This window comes from Berghia stephanieae, chromosome 2 (assembly GCF_034508935.2).
Source record: "Berghia stephanieae isolate SIO BIC M18660-M18661 chromosome 2, UCSD_Bste_1.3, whole genome shotgun sequence".
In the NCBI taxonomy this organism is placed as follows: Eukaryota; Metazoa; Mollusca; class Gastropoda; order Nudibranchia; family Aeolidiidae; genus Berghia; species Berghia stephanieae.
In genome coordinates this window covers 2,708,526-2,736,430 of record NC_088361.1, presented here as the reverse complement: position 1 = coordinate 2,736,430, position 27,905 = coordinate 2,708,526, and the positions used below count along the sequence as shown (strand labels likewise).

Below are 27,905 nucleotides of genomic sequence, written 5' to 3'. Positions count from 1 at the left end.
CAAGTGAAACCTGAAATTCAGTTTTAAGTGTGAGTTCACCATGAAATAATACTGTTTTAAAACCATTGGCCGAATTGTTTATTGTATCACCCTGTGTGCATAAACATAATACTGATAATATTAACATAAGCTTTTAAGTGAACAAAAGCTTCATTTAAATAAAAAGCACACCACTGTCGATTTGCACACCACTGTCGATTTGCACACCACTGTCGATTTGCACACCACTGTCGATTTGCACACCACTGTCGATTTGCACACCACTGTCGATTTGCACACCACTGTCGATTTGCACACCACTGTCGATTTTGTGAAAAATTAGAATTGTTCAATTGTAAAACTAGAAAAAAATTGAATGTCTATGAAATAACGGAAACATGCCAGATGATTTTTTTAAATTCTAAAAGACAAAATTGCGAGGGTAGCCAAAACCCACTTTGATACTCTAAGCCTCACAGGACTAATTTTCCTTATTAATGAGGTTATTCATTCCATGGTCAGATTAACAACAAAGCATCTAAGTAATTGAGGGCTTGAAAAAAAAAAAACCCAAAAAAATGATAGAATGATGTTTGTTTTTGTTGCTTTTAAGAGTTTTACGGCGCTCGCAACACATAAGGTCATATCAGCGCCAGTAAAAAGGAAGAAAACGGGACAGTAATAAGTTCTAGAATTACAATTAAAGCACATCAGAAAAGGTAAGACAAAGGGGAATTTGGTTCAAATAGGAAACAGATGTCCATTCCAAGAGCACACTATCAAAGTACTTAGCTTGAGATCACCTTAAAGTCTCATCCAGACACAAGCACAGATCCCACTAAGAGGAACACACTCAAATGTTTACAAATCACATGTTAAAAATGAAAAGAGTAACAGTACATACCAGAGAGATGTTTTACAAGGAAAAAAATATCATCTCCCAAAACTATAACACATTCGACTGTTTCCCTCTCAGCCAAGGACTCCGTCCAAGGTCAGGACAAAACCAAGTAATCTCATTCTAAGACAAAGACAGAAAGCAATTGGAAAACAGATAAGAAGGGATAGAAGACACAGCAAGTACCTCCCTGCCCGCTATGGGAGGTAGGAACCCCACCCAGAAACCTAGGATTATGCGCCTAATACAAAACTATGAGGAAATATTAACTCAATATTTTACAACATTGTGGTCTAAATCCCTTTAAATTGGCAATTTATGCCAATATTTTAAAAAATTAATAATCACATTATTAGCGTAATTTTAAATACAAAATGTGTCTGTGCCCCCTTCAATTACTTCACCGAATATTTTCTTTACAAGTCCAAGTTTTCCAGATTTAAATTGACGGAATGTTGAAGACATTAATAATGTAAATTATTTATACTGCATCGATTTCATACAGTCATGTCTCTTTAATCCAGATCTCCTGAAAACCAAGATACAACATATTAATACAGTCCACTCCGGATAATAGCAACACCTTGGGATCAGAGTTTCCTGCCCACTATTGCAACAATTTACATATACACAGTTTTAGTCCACCACAGGCTGAGCAATTTGATTGAAACAAAAACCATATGGCAGCCCTGTTTAGATTTTGGCAAGCTAAAGCAGCTTTATTCAGATTGGATTAACTTTCACTCTTTTGGTCTCAACATTTGTAAGAGTCAAAGAGATTAGCCGCAATGAGAGACAATAAGCTCTCACCAAACCTTTTGGTCACAATGCACAGTTGTCAATCCCAAAACAAAGGATGTCGCTCAGTTTCTCTTTACAACTATCATTGTCTTTCTGTTGTCAAGACTATGCCCAGCCCCTTGCTTCCTATCTAATGATCACAGATTACCTCATAAACCCAAACTGCAAAGCACCTCCCTCTTTTGTCTTTAATAAGATGGTAACACATACTGCAGCATAAAACCCCACCCTCTTTCAATTCTTCAAACTGTCACTGATAATAAAATTTAATTTGAAAATTTAAATTGAATTTGCCACCTTTAAGGTCGACAATTTGTTGCAATTAACCAAAGCTTGTTGCAATGAACTAGTGACTTTTATATAGAATTAATTCCATTTCTTGGGAAATGTTGCAATTGTCCAGAGTGGACTGTATCTGTTGTTTCCACCTATTCTAAAACAGAAATAATTCATGTGCCGAAAAATACATCTTAAAAAAAAAAAAAAAAATCATAATTTTTAAATTACGAATATAAATATGTTCACTTGGATTTATAACTTAAGGTTTTCAAAATGTCACTTTTTACAATCTTTGGTATTGAAAACACTCCATTTGAACATCACGGGTAAAAGTAAAATGGTGTTTGTATAACTGTGTATGAAGTGGATACTGTTCTGTGGACTGTGAAAAGTCTTGAACAAAATTGAACACAGCAAGCTTTTAAAAGAAGAACAAAATATGTAAAATCAAATGTTTCGGTCTCAAACCCTTCTTCCGCCACTGACAAAACAATCAAAATAGTTATAGTTATAGTTATGGGGGGGTCTTATCATATTCAGTTGATTAAAAAAACATTATAGAATGATAATAATGGATGGCAATTATATTTATCATGTCATAGTAATATTAAGTTGGGAAAGCTAAGTGTTACATGAGTTGCCTCTGAAGATGGGTAAATAGTTTGAAAAGTAATAGGATTTGAATAGAAAAATAGAATTGCTAGATTCCTGTTATTCAATACTCTTTGCAATCACGATAAAAGGTGAACGGTATTATATCACAACCTGGACAATGTTAAAACATCATTCCAATACATTAGGTGACCCTCAATCTCAATCTGCTATTATGGCAGGCTGAAGCAGGCATTAAAATGTGAGTTTAAAAATAAAATTGTTCTTGTTTCTTTTTAGGGGATTTTCTGCACGCGCACCTTCTTAAGGTTATTTCAGCACTGATATAAAGGAAGATTATCAGTAAAAAGTTGCAGATCTAAAATAATAAGCATGAAAGAAAAGAAAAAGGAGACGAAGGAAAATGGTTCAAATAGTCAACAGAAGATTCCATGAGTAATCCAACAATGGACCTAATCCCAGTATGAAGAGTACACTCAAATTCAAACGTTTATAAAGCACAATATATTCAAAACTATAAACTGAAATAGTACATAACTATAAAAGCACACTGGAAAAAATCATCTATTATAAAAAAAAACATTTAAAAAATAAATAAATAAATAATAAAAAAATAAAAACTATGCATTTACCTCCCTTACAGCTAAAGAACACAACCAAAACCAGGGGAAAAAATGATAAATATCAATTGAGAACAAAGACAGAAAGCAGCATGGAAAAGAAAAGATTGTTTGTTTTTTTTTGTTTGTTTTGTTTTTAAGGGTTTTACGGCGCTTGCAACACATTTAGGTTATATTGGCGCCAATAAAAAGGAAGAAAATGGGATAGTAAAAAGTTCTAGAATTACAATTAAAGCACCCAAGAGAAAGGAAGACAAAGGGGAACTGGGAACAAATAGGGATCAGATGTAGATTCCAAGAGCATACCACCAATGTACTTCGTCTGGGATCACCTATAAGTCTCATCCGGATACAAGCACAAGATCCAACAAAGAGGAATACACTCCAAAGCTTACATTTCATTATACATTAAAAATAACAAACATAATAATATATAACAGAGGGGGGGGGGGGGGGGGGTTGTTATTAAGGGTTTTATGGCGCTTGCACACATTAAGGTCATATCAGCGCCAGTAAAAAGGAAGACAATGGGATAGTAAAAAGTTCTAGAATTACAATTAAAGCACCCAAGAAAAGGTAAGACAAAGAATTTGTTCAAATAGTAAACAGATGTAGATTCCAAGGGCACACAATCAAAGTACTTAGTTTGAGATCACCTATAAGTCTCAAGCAGACACAAGCACAAGATCCCACTAAGAAGAAAACACTCGAATGTTTACAAATCATATATTAAAAAAAAAAAATATCAGTACATAACAGAGATGATTTACAAGGAAAAAAATATCATCTCCCAAAACTATAACTATACATTCCAACATTTTCCTCCCAGCCAAAGACTTCGACCAGGGTCAGGACAAAACTAAGAAATCTCACTCCACGACAAAGACATAAAGCAACTGGAATAAAGATATAGTGGAATAGATGACACAGCAAGTACCTTCCTGCCCACTATGGGAGGTCGGGAAGCCCATCCAGTGAAAATCCATTTAGTCCATAATATAATCAATCAATCTCAAATTCAAAATACAAAATTCTCAAAATTCGTTTGGTTTTTTGTTTGTTTGTTGCTTTAGGTCTCTTCCAACACAACTGAGGTTATATGAGAGACCGCTGAAACAAAAAAACAAGCAATCTAACAAAAATAGTACAAATGTAAATCAAAATCATAACCTAAAGATATCATAAGCTAAATTATAAATAACCAAGAACAAACAGGCAGAAGATTTACAGAAAAAAAATATCCCCTGTCAAAAATACAATCACAAACCAAAGAAGCAGGATAGGCTAGTAAAGAGAAGAAGAAACGACATCACTATCGGATCGTACACCCATGCGAACATCATAGGTATATGATTCAAGGGTGATGCTCCCATCCAACCACCCGCAAAATTCGTTTGGCCTCCTAGAGAATTTATAAATACCAAATAATATAGAACAAGTTTAGTGCTGATGGTATGGAAAATATATATTTATCAAATATAACTGACACAAAATATGAACATTAAAAATTATTCAATTAATACTCATTATAGAAACACTTATAAATATCATATGTAAAGTAAGTCAAAACGTGTTATGAACGAGCAATGTTTCATACAATGAATTCGACTAACACCAAATCGATGACATAGAAATTAATATTTGTAACTAAATACATCAATTTGGTATCATGTTGGAAAGAATTAAATAACGAAAATGGGTTTTTATTTTTAGTTCCAATGTTTAAGAATGAAAACATTTAATATTTTTGAAAAAATATTTAAAACCCACTCTTCTCAGTGATGTATTTATTCTAATTGATATTTTAAAAATTGAGCTTAAAATCGAAGTATTACATTCAAACCAACATAATAATCTTATGAGATGATTGGTCATATTTCACCAGTATTACATTACAGTAACCAATTAAAAATGCTATATTTAGAAAATTAAAACCTTATAAATAATAAAATATATAGAACACATAAAACAATCACAGTTCTTAACGAGGACAATACATAAAACAAATTTTTAATATTATAATATTGATCATATTAAGAAAATCTGTCTGCATAATATGGTTTCAGTTCCCAACCAGAATGACAGGTGAAATTAATACAGTAAAAACCGGTTAAACTATAAATGTCTAAATCGAAAAGACAGCTAAACCAAAAGGAAATCAACATGTTGTAACTTTTTCCTCTTTGTTTCTGCTACCCGAGTATCGATAACAGAAAGCCATTATGCTCGAACAATCTTTAAACCGAAAAAAAATTGTCAACTAACTGAATAAGCAAAGCTAAAAGAAAAATTTCTGATTACTGAACAAAATTCCTGTTTGCCTCTCCACTCCACTACTCACTTCCCCCTTCTAACCAATCCAACCGTGACCACACCAGTCCATTCTTACTTGACAGTGAGAACACAATATGCTGGTTGAGAGCAGTTTTTGTTTTTCTTTTTAAGGGTGTTACGGCGCTTGAAACAAATTAAGGTCATATCAGCGCTAGTAAAAAGGAAGAAAATGGGATAGTAAAAAGTTCTAGAATTACAATTAAAGCACCCAAGAAAAGGTAAGACAAAGGGATTTTTTTTCAAATAGGAAACAGATTTAGATTCCAAGAGCACACTATAAAAGTACATAGTTTGAGATCACCTAAAAGTCTCATCCAAACACAAGCACAGGTCCCAACTAAGAGGAATACACTCAAATGTTTACAAATAATATATCATATGTAAACAAAACAATACAGTGCATAACAGAGAGATGATTTACAAGACAAAAAATACCATCTCCCAAAACTCTAACTATACATTTGACTGTTTCCCTCCAGCTCGGGTATCCGACCAGGTCCTAGAAAAAACCAAGTAATCTCATTCCAAGACAAAGACAAAGCATGTTGGAAAACATATAGGAGGATAGAAGACACAGTAAATGACTCCCTGTCCACTGTGAGAGGTAAGGAATCCCACCCAGGTTGAGAGCAGTAATGTAACTCCAAAAGATGACGGAGCTATAACACTATTGCTCTTTTTGGCATCTACTACCAATACACTCGTATGTGTGCACATATGCGTACAAACTACTACCACCCCCACACACACACACACACATACTCACACAAACACTACACTACGTCAACAACCACAAAGTTGAATAATTTGATGAGATGCACTACATGTAACAATGGGGTGAATTATATCAGCGGCATGATATTATCCCTTGGAAATCATGATAACTTTTGAGGTATCCCTAAACCGAAATGTTTAAACTTAAATAGAAAACAAATTCCCTTGAATTTTGGTTTATCCGGTTTTTACTGTGTCATGTGATCCACAGAGTAAAGCCCTATTGATTTCAAGAGCAACAAAGATATTTCAGATTTTCCTTTTTTGTACTCTCAGATTTAAAAAATTAGCCATACCAAATGTAATCAACAGCAAAACAAAAGGACTGAACCAGTCTAAAATGCATTTCTTTCTTTAAAAATATATATATCATTCTCAATTAAATGAAAGGAGTAAATAAATAAATGAGTGAATTATATACTGTTATATCAATAATATTGATTACAAAACAACCAAATTTGTAAAGGTGATCAGGGAAGAAATTTTAAAATGCATAACTTGAGCAACTTAATTAACAATTGTAAAAAGTACGGCTATCATAGTCGTATAACAATACTAATTTGCTAAAAGTGTGAAATAAAGCGAAACACTTATGGGGAATATAAGGAAAAGAGAGAAGAAAAGAAACCAGACAGTAATTAATTCTAGCTATTTCTACCAAACAACTGTGAGTAGAAATTAATATGAAACGCACCGTCAATTTCCCAAAACTTTTCAAAATCAAAAATATAACAATCATTACAAATAGCACCATAACAATAGATAATATAACGCAATAATTGTAAGACAACATGATGGTGGGACACTGCATATATTTTAACACATCTAGGGATTTAAAAAGATGAAAAGTTGTTTTCACTGAACTCCCACAATTTTAGCCAAAACTTATGTCCATGCCTGCATTCTTAACCAACTAAACTGGCCATGTTTCCACAATTTCTATTACTACTTTTATAACTAATACTACTACAACTACTACTATAACTACTAATTTGAGACCACCGAAAAGTCCACATAGACAATAGGACAGGATCCTGCCAACAGTGCGTATCAATAAATTTTAAAAGAGAGAGGCCACACAAGAGGTAAATCCATCACGTCTTCCTACCAGCAACAGACTTCAGGCAGGACCCAGGTAAAACCAAAAGGTCTCATTCTAGAAACAGGACACAAAGGCAAATGGAGAGGATAAATGATATAAAGTTATAGAACAGATAACAAGGGTGATGACTGATGAAGAATACACCAGCCCAGGAGCAGCCAATGTTCTCTTGCCATAAGGAGAATTCCACTAACCACACAATGAGATTAATATCATTCAAATTTTTTAAAAACAAAAACAACAACCCAGATTAATAAGCAATCTATTCAGGGGTCAAAAAGTATCAACCATACAAACTCATACGTTTGTTTTTTTTCCGATTAATTATTTGTGTAGTATATGAATGGGTAAAAAAATAGAAAGACGGCAAAGATGGCATAAAATACAACCATCCCCTGGCCAAGAGATATACACCCCCCCGCTCCCCCTCCCACGGCAAAGATGGCATAAAATACAACCATCCCCTGGCCAAGAGATATACACCCCCCACTCCCCCTCCCACGGCAAAGATGGCATAAAATACAACCATCCCCTGGCCAAGAGATATACCCCCCCCCCCCCCCCCCCCACTCCACCTCCCAGTTTGAGAGGATCATCACTTATCCCATCTACAAGTGGTTTCAAAACAAGCTTATACTACAACATGTCAAGTAATTTTTTGTTTGTTTGTTGCTTTAGGTCTCTTCCAACACAATCGAGGTTATATGAGAGGCCGCTGAAACAAAAAAAACAAGCAATCTAACAAAAATAGTACAAATGTAAATCAAAATCATAACCTAAAGATATCATGTAAAGTAAAATGACCATGATCATAAGATATGTGACCAATCATCTCAAAATGGTATCATGTTGGGATGAAACTGATGCCTGAAATGGAACTTTGAGATTTATTTACAGATAACTTTAAAGTTAAAATAAAAACCTTCATTTAGCAAGTTATGTTTTTTACATTTCAAAAAGATGTAAATTTTTAATTTCTGGTTCATTTAGAGTTAAACTCGGATTTCTTCATCCAGTTCCTTCTGACATATTATCAAATTGACATGACAGCTCACATTTAGAGAAAAGTGTATAAACAACAATGGAGGTATAAAAAATAAAGAATAATATTGAAAAAAAATATATATATAAAAATGCAAACATAAAACAAAATCCATTAGAATGGTGCAATAAATAACAATGTGGAATCAACAAAGTGACATTTTGGATATAGAGGAGATATAAACAAGAAGTAGCAATGACTATGAAAAATGTTTTTTTCTCTTTTTGAGGAAAATTTTGTCTAAAACCAAAGCCCTATCTCCACTGAGTAAAAATGTTTTTGAATTTTGAAAATCCATTCATAAATAAACAAGTTATGCAGTTTCAAAGGTGTCATTTATTTGGATGACCCGCAAAGAGGAAAAAAACGCGAAAATATGGGACGCTTTTTCGGCATTTTTTTTCGACCTTTGGTTGTATCTTGCGTAATAAGTGTATTAAAAGATTGAAACTTGAAGAGCAAATTAGGATGGTGTTTTGTAAAATCCGGGAAAAGTACTCCTCATATTCATATGAAATTTTACAACCAAAAAGAAATGTTCATGTATTACCTTGTCAGCGACAAAACCTCCACGCCCGGTAGTTTTAGAAATATTTTACTCCAAAGAGTAAAAATCTATTTTTAACGGTCTTCTGGTAATCGCAGGAGTTTTGTCGCTTGACATAATCTAAAATGACCTTTTTTCTAACCGTGCACCAACTTTCAGTCATATTCATCGATAAACAGCGTCGTAATTAATTTTTTAAAATAGCATATACGAAACGGCTTCGTCCCGTGCGGGATAGTCATTGCTACAAGTAGACTTGGGAAAAAAAAAAAGCCACATCACTTTTTGAACTCATACTTTTTTATAAAAATAAAAAATTGACCTTTTTTTTTTTTTTGCTGCAGACTGGTCGATTTATTTGGGAATACAGATATATATGAAAATTAAATATTTACCAATAATAAATATAAATAGCTTTTAGTTGAAAAAAAAATCTACAGATTCTTTAATGAAAATGATGAATTCAGTTGCCAATATGTCCACTCTTGGCTTCTATAACAAGCTGTATTCTGTTTTTTAAATAGAACTTACATCGTATGATCATCTCTAAAGGAATACAGTTCCATTTCTAGACCATCACACATTTCTTCCTCTAGCATCGCATCAAACCACCCTAAAGATACTCAATTGAAAAAAAAAGGGAGATTTGGATGGCCAAGGGAGAACATCGAAATTTTGTTCCTCTGAAATTATGAGATTGCTGCAGCCAAGAAAAACATCCTATCATGACAACTGTGTCGTTGAAATTCAACCGTTTAGAGAAGGCAAAGTGATGGTTTCGGGTAGCATCAGAAAATACAGAAAGCCTTAATTTGATTTTTTATGAGGAAACGTCAAAATGATCTTACAGGCTCATATCATCCCTTGGAACAGTATAAAGAATTTAATGTTTCCCAAGAAAACGCCACGCCCGATGTTACTAAAATCAATTCTGCCTTGGTCAGCAAAGTTTTTCAGCATTTAGCCAGTGAAGCAAGCATGTAACTAAGTTGGGATAGAGACAGAATGTGGAAAATGAAGATTTCTCTGTGATATTGGTCAACGAATGGAACAATGCTCCGCAAAGAGACGATTGAACCTCAAATCTAGTCCATTAGAAACGTTTAAAATGCAGCTCATTATAGAGGCCTGGGATGGACATACCCGCTACTGAATTGTATGTTAAGGCAGTTCTATCCAAAATGAATAACTTTTATCATTATTCAATTTTAAATTGTTATAAATTGCTCTAATTCCACATAAATGAATGACACTTCAACAACAACAAAAAAAGCTCAATTATTTCATTTTGTTTAAAAAGTTACAAGAACTGTAAAAGGGATGCTTTTATTTATATTTATTTATATGTTCTTTTGCTGCGTCTATTTACATTATTTTAACAACAACAATCACATTTCTACTTGACTGCTTAATTCAATTTGAGTACATTTTAAGTAGTGATGACCAATATAATAATAATAATAATAATGCTGAAAACTTATATAGCGCTATAACTCCGAGACACCAGACTCTAAGCGCTTAAATTACAAATTACTTTGGCTGAAACATACTCATTCACACACACACACACACACACAACACACAACCACAACACAACAAACCTATCTTGCTTCTCATACCATCTACTAAAATCGAAACAAATATGTTTTAAGCGAACGTTTAAAAATAGACAAAGATTCTTTTTCACGAATGCTCTGCGGTAAGGCGTTCCAAATAGAGGGTCCGAAATGAGAAAAGGATCTCATTTCAGCATTTTTCCGAATTCGAGGGACAACTAGTTTTGTGGAATCACTGGCCGAACGTAAGGGGCGGGGTTTTGAATATCTTTCAATTAGTTCTGAAAGGTAGGAAGGGGCAGTACCTTCAAGACAACGATACACTAAAACACAAGCTTTGAATTTAATTCTTTTCTCAACAGGCAGCCAATGCAGGTCATGAAGTAGAGGTCCGGCAGAGTCGCACCTACGCTTCATAAATACTAGTCTGGCAGCGCTGTTTATATAAATTGAGTAGTAAAGATCAAAGCACACTCATTTAAAGGACAGAAAAATGTGGACAGTAAGAAGTGATTTTTGTTCACGAAATAAACCGAAACCAAACGAACAATATTTGTTGATCTTTTAAAAATCCGTGCATATATTGCTGAAATTTTAAAATAATTGATATTTTATAATACCTTCATAATTTTGAAAAAAAAAAAATCATATGGAAATCTAATTGAAGGATTCAGAAAAACTGGTCCAGATCGGCACTGACATAATCTCAAGAAGAAGAAGAAGAAGAAGAAGAAGAAGAAGAAGAAGAAGAAGAAGAAGAAGAAGAAGAAGAAGAAGAAGAAGAAGAGGAAGAAGAAGAAGAAGAAGAAGAAGAAGAAGAAGAAGAAGAAGAAGAAGAAGAAGAAGAAGAAGAAGAAGAAGAAAATTAATAATAAGACATGAAAAGCAATACCAATTTGTCAATAATTCAACGATAAAAAAAAATATATATGAATTACTTTCAATGAATCGTACATAAAGGCAAAAAATATTAGTATACAACTGCATGAAATAACTGTGTCAATTATGTAGTCCAACAATCTAAGCTATCTTTCCAGGCAGCTCTCCAGGTGTATGGCCCCAGTTGTAATAGGTGTAAGCTGGAGCAAAGCTCAGATTTCCTGTGGTATATTCATTATCACCTTCTTCCCGAGCATCAACACGGCCTGTAATACATTCACTATAACTTGGTGGAGCTGAGGAGACACAATTTTTAAAATGTCAGAGAGACAACAAATTTGACAAGTTTTAACTTTTTCTTTATCTTTTACCCTCATAATTTCTTTCCACAATACAAATTGTGACCAACCGTTTCAAAACTGTATTATTATTATTATGTCAGAATGTACATCATGGTCATAAATGAATTTTAAGTTTAAAATAATTGATATTTTATAATACCTTCATAGTTTTGAAAAAAAAAAAATCATATGGAAATCTAATTGAAGGATTCAGAAAAACTGGTCCAGATCGGCACTGACATAATCTCTGAGAAATACATTTTGGTAATAGATTTTATGAAAATGAAATTGGGGCATTAGTGGCAATATTTGATTTAAAATAAATGTCTGTATTGACGAGAGTGTGTATTGTTTCTTAAATTCTGATTATTTTGACATCCAACTCCATTTTCCTCATCTTGTTCATTCCGACATAATATTGTTTAGAGACAGTGAGACATTCACAATTTCCCCTGTTTATTTGTGTTTAATCAGTTTGATTAAAAAAATATCAAGGAAATGACCTTATGACTTATTTACATGTGGAAAATGAAGTAGATTAGCTATAAGCGAGCCATAACATCAAAATGGTATTATGGCAGGACGGTTTAGATCTGTGCTTCTCAAACTGGGGTCTACGGTCACAACCAACGTTCTAAGACACTCAAGCTGAACTGCAGGTTGGACAGGGATATCAGTTATAATTGTAGACAACCAGAGACCAGTCTCTTTGTGAGGCGATCAATTTTTTTATTAATAGAGCAGTCTCAGGTACACAACCAAAATTTTTTTAAAATTACAAATTTTCTAGTCATAAGTAGACAGTCGATTTCTATTATCTATGGGGTTTCTTGTTTGTGGTGAAAATCAGAAACAAAATTGACTTTAGGTTTGAAAACTCACGCAGATCTGGAAATCCAGGCAATGGGGAAGGTGGATAAAGACCCTCTGATGGGGGTGCCGTTCCATACTCAGGGGGAGCCATGACAGGAGCCATGGGCGGAGCCTGTTGAATGACTGACATCAAGGGGATGGTTCCAATAATGATTGTTAGAGGCACTTCTAAGTCAAGGGCAGGGCCAGATGGATCCACATTCAGCTGAACAATTGTTTTCAAATAGGGATTTTAAAAACGGCCAACAAATAGCACAGGTCACAGAAAAGTGGAAAAATAAGGAGCCAAGTTATGCTTAAGACATACATTGAAATTTAATAAAATTTAAAAATATATGATGATATCAGTACAAAGCTTAACTGATCTAATACAACACTTCAAACTATACTACACTTCATGGTTGCTTAGTTTTTGGAGGGTTTTTTATTCCCCTCCCTCTTTTTTTCTTTTGGAGAGGGCGGGATGGAAAAAAAAAATTGCGAAGAAAAGTCAAAAGGAGAGAAAATGAGTGGCATACATGTATATATTGTAAATATCCATTTATGTAAATAAGCAAAATCAGTGGGCACAAGACTACCCTCAGATATCCCTGATCCCACAAGAATGACATTTGACTCTGTCCCATTTATAATCACTGCTTGAATCCCCATTGTAAGCAACTGTCCTAGGATATTATACATCTCAGGTAATATAATCTATGCCAAAAAAAAAATTTATGAATATTTTTCCGTCATTAATCCAATGAGAAATTTTGTCTTTGGAGCTGCCTTCAAAAAACGATCATATTTATTGACAAGTTATCAGCAACAATGTAGAGCTTCATAATTACTTTGTTGGAAGCAGTACTGAGATTATGAAGCTTTGAATCAATTTGGCAAAGGAAGGATAGCAAAAATCGTCAATGATTGTTATCAGCTGCGATGAATCACTTCTTTTTTATGTAAGACGATTTTGGGTGCTATTGAGAATTTTGTGGTTATCTAAATAATCCATATCAATACTGTGTATCACTTGTCTAGCAGTTTGCAACTTATTGATTTCTGAAGTTCTCAGCTATAAATTCATCACCTTTTAAAAATAGTGAAAATATTTTAGCAGTTTCTGGTCATTAGCCATAGCTATTGGTGATACCTAAAAGATCAATGTGTAAATTTCAAGAATGCCTTTTGCCAAAATTTTAATTTAAAAAAAAAAAAATTTCGTAGGGGGGCGGGTCTGCCATCTGTGTAATTGTTATCAAAGTTCACTTACGTTATCATATGCATTATTGCTCGAAGAAATATTATTCATTTCAGGATATTTTTTACCTCCAGGTGTCTGATTTCTTTTATTTCAGATTATTGATCAGAAAATATATAGCAGCAAATTGATTTACTCCATTTGGCTTTTGTTTTTAATCATGTATGAAATTTATCTATATCAATTAGAACTGTTTATTCTTGGTTTTTTCATTCTTACTGTAACTCTAAAGTTGTTTGTTTTGTCAAAGAGAGGCAATTAGACAGAACTTCTCGCCTAGTTTGTTAGCGTTTTGTAAAGTTTTATGGTATTTTTCCTTTACTTTGTTGGCTTTAGTTTCTTGAAATAAAAGTTTCTTTTAGCCCATAAGACTTTTCATCTGTGTAAAGCCCGGCTGTTGAAATGTTATCATTTTGGTATTTGTTCTTTCATGTGACAAATAATATGGGTCACTAGCACTTTAAAATAACATATACCTTTAGTCTCAGGAACCATTGTGGGATCACCAAGAAAGGGGATTCAAACATATGATCTATTAAACCAATACAAAGTTATTCAGAAATATAATTTACAAGAGGGAAAATATCATCTTCCATTGGATAGCATGACTGACTTCCTCAATCATAAAAAAGGATTTCAGCTGGAATCTGGAAACAACCAAGTGGCCCGGACAAGAAAAAAGTCACTCGAGAGGGACAGCAGATATATGGAGGATAGAGGAACCACCCAGCAATTCCAATCTCTCTACTATTTCCAACTTACCTGCAAGACATATTGAATATCAATAATGTTACAGCCAACCAGGAAAGAGGGAGGCAAGGGTGGAATCACCATCTGCTCACCAGTCCATGTGTCTTCACCAAATCCAGGGATGCCTGGCCGAGTGAGACGAGCAACTTCTTTTGTATGTGTCCTGGTTTTGCCACTTGCATGAAATCTTGTTATCTGAAATGATATATAACCAAGTGTTTCAAGTTTGGTTTTGGGGCTTTTGTCTACATTCACAAAAAGCTAAACATAAACATTAAACATGGTTATATAAGTAAGTTTTTTTGTTTGTTTGTTTGTTGCTTTAGGTCTCTTCCAACACAATTGAGGTTATATGAGAGACCGCTGAAACAAAAAAACAAGCAATCTAACAAAAATAGTACAAATGTAAATCAAAATCATAACCTAAAGATATCATAAGCTAAATTATAAATAACCAAGAACAAACAGGCAGAAGATTTACAGAAAAAAAATATATCCCCTGTCAAAAATACAATCACAAACCAAAGAAGCAGGATAGGCTAGTAAAGAGAAGAAGAAACGACATCACTATCGGATCGTACACCCATGCGAACATCATAGGTATATGATTCAAGGGTGATGCTCCCATCCAACCACCCGCATATAAGTAAGTAAGAAGCAAAAATAAAAGTAGTCCTGAAAAGCCATAAAGCCCCAGGACCAGCATCTAATCAAAATTTCCATTGCTTAAACTGACTGAAGTTACTGCTGCTATCCTTTTAGGAGAAGTAGAGTAGTAAAATATGGCACATGATGGAATTAGTTTTTGTTTTAAAGAGTTTTAGTGTGTACTTAAGTCTCTTTCAGAATATTACAGATGTAGTGCTCATCTTTATCACCTAAGAGAAATAAGACAAAGGTGGCAAGATAAAACAGGATCAAAGATTGCAATGCAGATAATCTCTGCCCATGTGTCCTGTTGCCGGTAAGAAAGTAATATGGACAAATAAGCATACAGACATATAGACAGACTTGAAAATCTTAGGACAGACTTGACACACTTTGCGTGGTTCAATTTTTTCTAGTAATGTTGTTATTACACAATAATCTCCAACCTCTGTTTTTAATGGTTATGTTGAGCTACCAAAGACAGTCGGAGTCTTCTATCTGTTTAATAACAAAAAAAGTACATTAAGTAATTTAGCCTACAAAGACGTAAGCTGATCAAGTTTCATTCCTGAATGTTTAATGGAAAGTAATATAGGATTCTTGCACGGGTTTGGATTTATTAAATGATATATTTTTATAGCGCCAGTGAGTTATTCCGCGATAAAATAAACGAATTTAAATAATCCAAGCCCGTGAAAGAATACCTTTATTCCACCCTGCAAAGTAATTTTATTAGATATTTCTTAACTAATAATTTGTAAAAATGTTTCATTTTTCAATGAATTCAAGTTATCTACAGGTAGGGATGATTAAAGCCCTGTCATAGGGAATCCCATGTGAAACATCACACACAGATGACTTTTAATGCAAATTTTTAAGATGGTCATTAAACCAAAAAAAGTCCTGCCTAGACACTAACCGTGGAACTGGGATAAGAAATTCAAGATTATTATCCACTTCTACGGGCATTAAACAGAAAATCTGATGCTTCTAAAATTGTGGTATTTACTTTGACCATTCCGAATGTTCCAGTAAATTGTTTGGCATTTTTCCCTAAATTAATCTGGCACTGGAACACCGTCTGACTGTCCAGACATAATATGCTGCTATTTTTTGTTGTTGTGTGCACTGAAGGGTGGGTGCAAGTCGATAGGGGCCACAATTGAGTACTGTATGGACTAACAGGAACCAGCATCGATAAGTACTGAGTACTTATTAAGCAAAATCTTTAATGTACTGGATATAACAGACTTGCCAAATTGAAAACTTCAAATTTAGTAATTTTAATGTCAATTTTTCGTAATTTGACAAGGAAATTCGTAATTTCTGAAATTGTATATGAATAACCACAATATTATTATTATTATTATCATCATTATTATAGTAGTAGTAATAGTAGTAGTAGTAGTAGTAGTAGTAGTAGTAGTAGTAGTAGTAGTAGTAGTAATAGTAGTAGTAGTAGTAGTAGTAGTAGTAGTAGTAGTAGTAGTAGTAGTAGTAGTATAGTAGTAGTAGTAGTAGTAGTAGTAGTAGTAGTCGTAGTAGTAGTAGTAGTAGTAGTAGAAGTAGTAGTAGTAGTAGTAGTAGTAGTAGTAGTAGTAGTAGTAGTAGTAGTAGTAGTAGTAGTAGTAGTAGTAGTAGTAGTAAGTAGTTGTTCTTTTTCTTCTTATCATGAATTTTTTTATTATTATTTTTATTATCACTTAAGTATTACTAAGAATTAAAAATTCGTAATTTTCCATAAAATTTCGTATTTGGCCATGCAATTTGTCTAAAATTCGTAAAATTACGAAAATTTGTAAGATTCGGCATGTATGATATAATAACCCGATTAGCTCCCTTGTTTACCCCTCCGTCGTGTAGAGCAGTCATCCAGACAATGTTTTCTTGGAGTGGGGCTGAAATTTTTGGGTTTTATTGTTTGCTTGCGTTTTATTTTTAAACTTATTTTTCTCAATTGTATTTACACCTCCAAATTTTATTTTCTTCATTATCATGAAGTAAAAACAAAACGACAAAAATAAGAGAGATGGGGGTAGCCTTTGCAGAAGCAATGAATGAAAAAAATAATTAATTAATTAATAATAAATAAAAGAAAGAAATGGGAAAAAAAATATATCAGCACTTGCAGTTCTTTGCAAGAATTAATACCTTGTCAATGTTCTACGTCGAGAATTTGGATCTCTTTTCGGAAATTAGATCCCCCGATTGATTGTAAATAACATCTTCAAGATTTACTTCTCCGATGAAATTAAAAACGAATTGCCTTGCGCAGCCCAACATATCGAGCTGAGTAGCTAATTTTTATTTCTGAGCATGGCCTCATGTGTAGAAATCAACGATCTGAATATTCGATTATCTATTTTATTATTTCTTATGTTTTATCAACTATTTTTGTCATTATTAAAACAAGAACCTAATTGTCAAATCAGAAGTAAAGATTAAGTAATGATTTAAAACCAAATTTTAAAGAAATAAAAAAAAATTAGTCGAAATTTCTTGAGACATAGAGCATTGAAAAGTATCAACTTGGCAGCCAAAATATTCAAGCATTTATTAAGGCTGGCTACCTTAGTAAGCACTGAGTACTGGTCGACTTACGCCCATCCTTATGTACACTTTTCTTTCAATTTTTGATAATCTTGTTTTTGGCATTGTGTATTAGCGATGTAAATCAATGAAGGCACACTAAAATGGAAGGTATTTATTAAAGTTTGTAAATGTGCTCAAGTCATGTCTTTCCGTTCTTTTAAATCCCACTAAGAACAGAATGATGTGTTCTTTCAAATCAATTCGACGATCATAGTCATAATGTTGAAGGGTTAATGTTTATCTAGGGCAATATTTTTATTATTATTCTGTGTGTGTGTGTGTGTGTGTGTGTGTGTGAACATGGCTGGGGGGACAGAAGATAATTCAGCTAGAATGAGTAATTGGTTGTGAATTTTAATGCTTTTGGATGCATGACAGTAGTAACTTCGAATCGACAATTGTATTTTACTACATCTGCTTGAATGGCAATTTGATTCACACACACCAAAAGATTATTTTAAATTGCCAATCAGCTGTCTTTTGCACCATACTTTAAATCAATAAAACCAATATATTCTGCAAGCGATGAATACATTTTTTATTCAATGCATTCAAAGCATTATTCAACGATACATATTTACTAATAAACGATATGTTTTTTCCAATGGAATGGATGGAATAATATCTATTTGCTAACCGTTTGATAAGATCATAAGTAATTTCTAACAAATTATACATACGTAGCTTCCCAACAAGTTGATAGATGGGTCAAGAAACACTCCTGCCTCAATCCATATTCAAAACGGTCCGCAAAATTGTAATATTGTCTAACAGGCATCATGTCCTGTCCTAAATGTTGTTGTTGGCCAGTGACCCTTTATAAAGCACTTTGAGCATATTTAGTGGATATTGCGCTATATAAAAGTTCAATTTTTAAAATTTTAAATTTTGCTTTACTAAGATCAAGTCTATTGCCCTCCAGATTAAATTAGCAATGAAAAAGCTAGATGGAGAACTATTTATGTTTAGCCTTTCCAACTTAATTCTTTAAGCCAGACCACACTTTCAATCTTGAATAGATGGAAATTTGAAACAAAACTACAAAGGGAAAGTAAATTTGGATTATGCATTAAAGAAATTAAGACAATGTGCCTATAATATGATCCGGAACAGCACATAAATGGACACAACATCACTCACCTAGACCTGAAAATGACCTCTATAAAAATTGACTGAAACTGAAACTCTTCGTATGGGAAAAATCCAAACAATCAAAATGAATAGTAAACAGCAAGCTCGCTTGAGCAAAACAATGGCGGAAAACTAATTTGCATGGGAATTAATTAGCTACTTACCATTGTTTCTTATAATTAGGTACCCAATCTGTGAAGAAACGGTCAACCAGTTTGTTTACATGAGGCAATCGAGATGTGCTTAGTGCTTGTAACAATCATAGATATATCTTTTGATTTGAAGGTGTCTACAGAACGCACTTCCGGCTTTCGCATTTTACTTTTTCATACTTTTACGGTCCACCAGGTAAATGTGGTCAATTTTGGCTTTTAGACGAAACCCCGAAATTTATCGCTCAGCGGCTCAGTTAAAATTGGCTACCATTACCATTAGGATCAAGACAGGTTTGGAAAGTGAAAAAATAATTTCACGAAGGCTGTTTGAAAATACACTGGGATGTGTAGACACAGCAATTCTAAAAAGCGTCGCTTAGCCTTGGCAATATATCCATCGTTAATATGAACGGCCCATGAGCTACGCATAGCGCTGTGGAACATTCCTAATTTCTTTACGGTCATTCGACTACGATTCATGAATTCTTTCTTTCTCTCCTTTTTAAAAATATTTGAATTTGACGAATTGAATGATTTCAGTTAATTGACTGAGAATATACAGGTCTACTTACCATTTTCAAATCAACATAAGACTTATCCATATTCCGACTGGCTCCATTACTGATATCTGCATATAACCTCATTGCCTCCCCTGGCACCCAGCCTTGGCGTTCAATTGAAAACTGGGCTGTGATTGGACCAGATTTGCAGCACAGACAACATAAGTGTTTTTGATTGTTTCCAGCACATCTTTGCTGAAAACAAAATGATTACATGTAATATTAGATAAGTTCATGATACATAAAATAATTATCATACAATTGACTGAACGTAAATTCTTTCCACTAAAACAAATTGGATTCGTTGGTGATGGGTTCTATTTATCATTGTATCGATTTGAGCAACAAACGATTAAGATAACTCGTGAATAAATAAGAAAGTAGCAGGTGAACAATGAGGAGTTAAATTTGACATTGGCATATTCACCAAAAAAAAAAGAGAAAAGAAAGTACTCTCTCTCTCTCTCTCTCTCTCTCTCTCTCTCTCTCTCTCTCTCTCTCTCTCTCTCTCTCTCTCTCTCTCTCTCTCTCTCTCTCTCTCTCTCTCTCTCTCTCTCTCTCTCTCATGGTTTGAAAGAGAAAGTTTTCTCAGGGTTACATTAAGGCTTATGTTCCATTTTGATGCAATGTACAGTATTATATTGTTATATATATGCAGCAATGCTCACTAAAAACATTTCATCAAGTGAACATTAAAAGAAGAACAGTTTCATATATATACAGCTTACAGAATAGGATGGATCAGTGTTCAAATCCAAAATGCTGATAACGGTAAAAAGACGTTTTGTCTTGTGATCAAACTTCCATGGCTTGTCAATCTTACAAGAAACTGAATAACGAACATGTCCAGTGCCGCCTTCAAATGATGATGGTAGTCCTTGTGGAAGCTGGAATCTGAAGGGAAATGTATGCCTCCCAATTTGAAGTTCAGTAGTGTCTGAACCTTGGCTAGACCCTGAAAATATTGGACAGAGTTACACACAATTTCTAATTTAATTGAAAGGCGCATTTTGACCTTATTCTTATTCATGGCACTTGAGTCACAGACTATAGTGAGAAATATCAGGCTGTATTACGTTTAACTAGCTAACAATTGTGTTTACCCGGTAAAGTTTGCTGAAAATTTCAGATACAGATTACATACTAAATAAAGGCGAACATGTAAAAATAGCAATGGAGCCATTTAATAATACTCTAGCCAAAAAAATTCACGCAGTTAAACGAGCACAAATCAATAATAAAGTTGGTGTTAAATTATAATATAATTAATGTTTTTATTTAAATGAAATCACCCTAAGATTGCCATACTATGTCATATGACGTTTTCTAAATATTGTGAAGTAAGTAGCAGTGACTAAATGCTGAAAGAATGAATTGAAGTATTTGCAAGATTGTGCCAATTATACTGCAAAAACAGCTCAGGTCTATGGCATGTAAAACGCATCAAAATCTATGCATTTACTAATCCATGGTTCATTAATATACTCTAAACCAACTGTAACATGCATTGTTATATATCGGAGTTGTTTGGCTATATGTGAATGTAGTTGTTCGGTTGTGTGTGATTATGTCAGAATTCTTTTTAGAGTGACACATTTCGTATTGTGTGTTTTGCATATGAGTATGAATGTTGACTGTGCAAACATTTAAGCACTATTTGTTCCTTAGGAACATGGTAAGATGATTGTTTAGTCTTAGTTACTGAAAGAACTCCATCCGAGCTGGTTGGATTGTATATTATATTAAAATTTATCATATCATATAACAAAGTTGAACAAAGTCTGAGCTGAGTCGTTACACCACCATCTAAACAAACAGGACAGAACATATAGCCTTTTAAATATAATAAGACTGTGCCTGAATGTATGTGTGTGTGCATGTGTGAGCAGACAACAAAGAAAACCAGAGCTCTATGGCATGACAAAATTTGAACAATCATTACTACCAGAGTAATTTTGTTTGTTTGTTTGTTTGTTTGTTGCTTTAGGTCTCTTCCAACACAATTGAGGTTACATGAGAGACCGCTGAAACAAAAAAACAAGCAATCTAACAAAAATAGTACAAATGTAAATCAAAATCATAACCTAAAGATATCATAAGCTAAATTATAAATAACCAAGAACAAACAGGCAGAAGATTTACAGAAGAAAAAAAATATCCCCTGTCAAAAATACAATCACAAACCAAAGAAGCAGGATAGGCTAGTAAAGAGAAGAAGAAACGACATCACTATCGGATCGTACACCCATGCGAACATCATAGGTATATGATTCAAGGGTGATGCTCCCATCCAACCACCCGCCCAGAGTAATTTAATTCATTTTATTTCGCATACAGTTTTTATGTAAAACTCACATTTTCCAAAGAGAAGGACATCTTGATCGAAATAGTGTTCTGTTGCAGTGTAGTGCTTGGTATAAGTGGTCCGATTCTTCCCTGATCCAGAACTGTGCTGTTCAGTCCAGTGTACATAAGCTTTCCCTGCAAACTTCATTTGTATGCCTATATATGGAAATAAACCATTAAAGCTGGAATATCAATATTTCCTCTTCTTACAATTATTCGGTTAGAGCAGCCAACACCAGCATACTGGTGGCATGGTGGCAAGCTGGTGACAAGCACTGCACAATGTTGTATGCGCACAGAACGGACAGGAATTTGTTCATGACTTAGTGTTGTCACCATTTATTATCAGTTTGCAATCTGTATTTTTTAAAAAACAGCAAAGCAGTATTTTAAGAAATGATTGATGCCATCTCAGGGTATGTGTTTTCTTTTGTTTATTAGCAATTTCATATTCCCAATTCCTAACTGGACGTGTTAGACTCAAACAAATTGGGTTACAAAAGTGTTTATTATGACATTGATATAATAATGCCAACTGATCTACTCACTCAGCGTTTGTCTTCTTTGCTTGTCAAACGTTCATATTGTTAATTGTTGGTTTCCACTAACACCCTTTTATGACAGAAATACATTTCTTTAAAACTTTAAAAAGCACTCATCGATTTGAACGATACTGACACCTTGTAGATTCATTCTCTTTAGATTAAGACAGAAGCATAAGATGAAGAGTGAACTATCAGTTGTGTGATTTTTGTAACCCTTTCTGTGATGGGATATGAAATAAAATTAATCATAGCAATTAGTCATATAGGTTACTTGGTTATTATTAACTAAAGAATAGCGGCCTTGGTAAATGGAATAGTATGCACTCTTATCTGCTTCACCTTGACTTCTACACAAATGACAAATGTCATACAAATCATAAAATAAATATAAGAAAAATGAATAATTGAATAAATATCCCAGTATATTCTGTAAAAGATATGTACAGTTAGTGTATGATTGCTGCATAGGGCTTTGGGAAGGGTGTATGTTTACAATTGGTCAAGTGATATTGTAAAGTCCTTTGGGGTTTCGGCTTTGAGCATTATAAAAGAGAGCTTTATTCTTAGTGCATTATCATGAAAACTAAAGCCATTATAATCATTTATGTAAAGCCCCCTTAATCATTCAATGGAAACAATAATATCAAATATTGTACTAAATACTTAAATGCCTTCGTTGAGAAAATGGAAAGGGACCTGAGCCAGAAACAATCTTTGAAGTTTAATTCTATCTATCTGCAAATTTGAGCCTTTAATCACCCGTTAATCTTAAAAATAGTGGCAAACTTTTCAAAGAGCTAAATCGGGACACCCTTCTTACACAATACTGTCGTGGCCCAAAAACAACAGAGAGTTTGGACTACTATATAACATAATCTAGCTTTAGAGCCTTTTGTATGTCCTTGTTTTAATTTGCTAATCAAAAAAAGCATGATGCTGGGACATGCAAGGGTCATTTCTATGCATAAAACAGTCCAGTAAAAAAAAAATAAAAAATAAAAAAAAAAATCTTTTCTCCAGATTGCCAAATCGGGACAACCCCCAATATTATCAGGATAGTTTGGGGCTATGCTTTAAGTTTCAACAATAAAGATTTCTTCCAAAAAGAGTTATATTGCATGACATCATTGGATATTGCTGCTCTTGTTTTGTGATATCATGCATTATACAGCAAAAATATCTTAAATGAAAGTTAAGCATTGAAATTATGAACAATGAAATTTTAAATATCAAAACATTTCTTTTGAAATGTGTGCATATTCACCATCATGCAAATCTGCATCTATATTATTTATGCAAAGTCTCACGATTTTTAGGGATTGCAAGAAAAAAACATTTTTAGTGCCGCACGACTGTGCTTTCTCCATTATCATATGATATTTGAATATGCAAAACTTCAGATATAGTGAACATGATGGATGGGAGGAGGGAAGGGGGTCTCAGATATAGTATTTATGTAATGCTGTGCATATTTTGATCTATCCCTTAAATAAGACAAAAAAAAAAAAAAATACATTGTTAAAAGGAAATTGCCTTTTGAGAAACATGCACATAAATAATAGAAAAGTGCCTAATTGGTTCTATAAGCTCAAAATGTCATTATTTAACAGATAATTTAAGGACTAAATATTTCATGACACTTACCTCGCATTTTCATGGGTTCTTTCAACTCTACGGTAACATGACCATCAACGAAATTGCCCGAGTAAAATATGCCAGTCATGTTGGCGAAGCTTACTTCAAAGATATTTAGCTTTCCCATGTTTAAATCTTTGAATCAGATATCAGTCTGAGGACCAAAATTACAAATGTACATTATATAATTTTTTTAAAAATTCATTTATCCCATACTTTGCCTTATACAAATGAGAAGAGTGAAGTCTCTTCTCCTTAGCTATGTGGTCTTGTGGTATGGCACTCGCTTTCGGATCGGAAGGTCCTGGGTTCGAGCCTTGCTCGGCACATAATTGAGTTGTTGGAAAAGGCTCTTTACTCACATTCTCTCACTGTACTCAGGTGTAAAATGAGTACCTGGCCGTTAACAGCCTTGCCTCTGTCCGAAAAAATTGTAAGCAGATGTCATGTCCCATCCTAAATGTTAAATGTTGCTGTTGGCCAGGGACACCTTGTAAAGTGCTGTGAGCACGTTTAGTGGATATTGCACTATATAAAAGCTCAATCTTTAAAATTTGTTTTTTTTTTTTTCATTACTATTATTATTATTATTTTTATTATTATCATTGTTGCTATTATTATTATTATTTTTATTATTATCATGTTGCTATTATTATTATTATTATTATTATTATTATTATTATTATTATTATACCGTTTCAGGTTGTACGGATACAAATGGCATTTCAATATATGCAAAATACTGTACACAAATCATACAATCTCTATTTTTCAAAATATTTACCATTTATTTACATATCCTATACTAAAAAATATTCTTAAGCATTATTATTATTATTATTAAGTACTTAGGACGGCTAGATGGGTGGGGGCGGTCGCGACTGGGTCGAATCTGTGCAGCTAAAAGGAGTAAAATGAAAGGTGGCCTTACCCACTGAGCTGTCTATCCACACCGCTAGTGGAATATCTTAAATTCATATATGAGCTAAACATATTTCCACCATTTTTGCTTCCTTGTATTGGTAGTTATTTTCATCTCTGATTCGAATAAAAATATGTTGTTGGATCTAGTTTTGTGGATGTGTGATACTAAATTGTATTGTCTTGTGCGAAGAAGACAGGAAAATAACAGGTGTCGGTTTTGGGCTTTGAGGCAAACAACACCATGGCCTAGGAATTTGTCCGCGAAATAAAAAATAATTCCCGGTCATCCCCAACATTGTGGCCAGAATGAGCAAATTATATAAACAAGAGATGATCAATAAAGTTAACAGGTAGGTAGGTAGTGAAAATTTAAATGTTTAGTGGACTATGAACAGATTTGATGATTAACAACTTTCTTCCTGGTTGAAAATAAAAAGTCGAATTGCCAGTTTGACGTTTTCAGATCAAAGTAACAAAAGAAATTTCATTGATCCATTTGCTTTAAAATATTTTTTTAAAAAGAGCTGGATTTGACATTTGATCACTATTTACTTTCATCTTGTGTTAAATATCACTTGATATTTAACTGTTTTGGGACACAACCACTAGAATTTTTTCCAGAATATTTGGTATTTTCACGCCTAGTTTGGCATTTTGCATAAAATCTTTCTGCCCACTTGCTACATGCGTCTGGGGATAACCAATATTTGTTATTTTGTTTTTTTGACACCTGTCTGGGGATAGCCAATTTTCATTATCCCCAGACAGGCGTCTGGAAATAATGACAGCCTTAATATTCTGAGGAAGGGGAGGGGCAGGGTAAAAGTAAAGCCTTTTTAAAAAAAAATCAAGAACAGCAACAAACCCAAACAAGTAATAAATAAATAGCAGAAAAAAAAAAAACTGGCTAGTTTGGCTGGGAGACCAAAATTTTAAAGTTAAAGTTTGAACGAAACTTACTGTTAATTCCTGGTCACCTGTGAATAGCTTTTTTTGATCGGTCCAACTTCTTCTAATAGAAACTAAACTGACTTTGATTAATGATTTAAATTTTAAAGTTTTCAATGAATTTTGAATGACTTATGTTATATTTATATATACATTACAGCTTACTACCTAATTATCTAAGGCCCAAGTAAGCCTATTGTGCAAATAATAGCAAATCAATCAAATTGTGAAATTGTGGCGTGAGTTGCGAAATTGAAAAAAACCAGAGGCCTGACGATTCAACAGAGTAACAGTAACAGAGGCCCACTGCCACTGCCACACAATCACAGAGATATCAGTTTTGTTGAGTCTTATTATAATCACAATCACTTGTCCGGAAAATGTTGCCTAACACTTATAACGTTGCGAAAATTCTCACTCTTTTAACAACAATCGCTGTGACTGTGACATTAAACAATCCTTTATTAATGACAAAACTGTTCAACTTACTGCTTTCACTTTCAGTAAAATCGATTCGAGTCAGATTAATTTCAAGCATTATGCCAAATGGATTTAAAAAATCTGCCAAATACCACAAAAATCTGCCAAACCGCACTATTTATAGTACCCCCTTTGAAAACTCATCAGCTTTGTTAAACAAAAAATTCGCAAGGCCGATGTCATAATTTTTTTTTTCATTTCCCAAGTTTAAAAAAAAATCACTAATACATAAAAATTGCCATGGAAAACGTGGAGTAGACCTATACATTCATTCCTAGGCCTCGGAAAATAAACTGTCAAATATCTGCCAAACTGCCAAACCAATTTTTTTTTGCCAGACGACTTCGAATTCTGCCAAAATAAATAGGACATTTGGCAGAAAATCTGGTGGTAGTCTGTGGTTCATGTCGGGAACAACACAAAACAAAAAATCAGAAGAAAAAAAAGTTTTTGGAATTTGGAACTATAACGCCAAACTGGTATTTCTAAATCGGTGTGGAAATGTCAAGTTTGTATAGTTATCAGTCGCAGCAGTTGGCATAGCGCATTTATTTAAAAAAAAATATAAATCATATTTATTTTTATCTTTTTAGTAACAATTACATTACTTCTACTCACTAACCGTTTTACAGAATCAATTATTTAGTTTGTGTGTATATTGTGTTGAAGACGAAATATATCGCAAATCAGCAGATTATGTGTCAGCCTCCCTTGCATGTTTTTTGCTTGTTTTGTCTTGTTTTGTTCCTTTTGTTTGCGTGTTTGTTTACATATTATCATTTTGCCTGTTCTTTTACTATTCATTATTTTCATTGGCCAATTTCCCTTCGTCTCATGCTATGTAAATTTATTCGCGGTGTTGTGTGTGTGTGTGAGTGAGTGTGTGTATGTTGCTTTGTGTTTGTTTTTGTTTTTGTTTTGTTTTTTGTTGTTTTTTTTTTTGTTTTTTTTTTTTGTTGTTTTTTTTTGTTTTTTTTTGGTGGGGGGGGGGGGGGGTTGTTTGTTTTTTTGTTTTAATTTTACACATTTGGTAAGGTGGCTGAAGGCAGGACTTGGGGATGTCAGGGAATCTAACTAATACTTCCTCTTCCCATTTAAAAATAAAAACAGGGACAAGAACTGAGATTAAAACAAAAGTGCATCTTGGATGTAAAGAAACAAATGAATAAGATTTTAAACATCACTTTTTGATTTAAAAAAAAATAAACAAACGGGGGAGGCTTAGACGCATGACATAGCAGAGAACTGAACCATCGCCCAAAATATTTTGTTTTACTACATTATGCTTTTGTTTTGTTTGGCTAGAAATAGCAA

At 33.6% G+C, this 27,905-nt stretch overlaps 1 protein-coding gene across 4 annotated transcripts in view; it reads right to left on the bottom strand.

Moving 5' to 3' along the window:
• Positions 1–9,311: 9,311 nt before the first annotated feature.
• The window catches only part of LOC144964166 (arrestin domain-containing protein 3-like), a 23,687-nt gene continuing 5,093 nt past the window's right edge, over positions 9,312–27,905 (bottom strand). The window contains exons 1-8 of one of the 4 annotated variants that reach the window (XM_078898120.1): positions 26,601–26,655; positions 24,249–24,393; positions 22,069–22,215; positions 20,442–20,668; positions 19,726–19,908; positions 14,640–14,822; positions 12,647–12,842; positions 9,312–11,719 (exon numbers count right to left, since the gene is read on the bottom strand). In XM_078898120.1, coding sequence (XP_078754246.1) covers positions 11,565–11,719; positions 12,647–12,842; positions 14,640–14,822; positions 19,726–19,908; positions 20,442–20,668; positions 22,069–22,215; positions 24,249–24,366 — 1,209 coding nt within the window. In that variant the 5' untranslated portion in view covers positions 24,367–24,393; positions 26,601–26,655 and the 3' untranslated portion in view covers positions 9,312–11,564. Of the gene's footprint in view, positions 11,720–12,646; positions 12,843–14,639; positions 14,823–19,725; positions 19,909–20,441; positions 20,669–22,068; positions 22,216–24,248; positions 24,394–25,170; positions 25,307–26,123; positions 26,656–27,905 lie in introns of those variants that run through there. The other 3 variants (XM_078898119.1, XM_078898122.1, XM_078898121.1) reach the window with 3 other exon arrangements.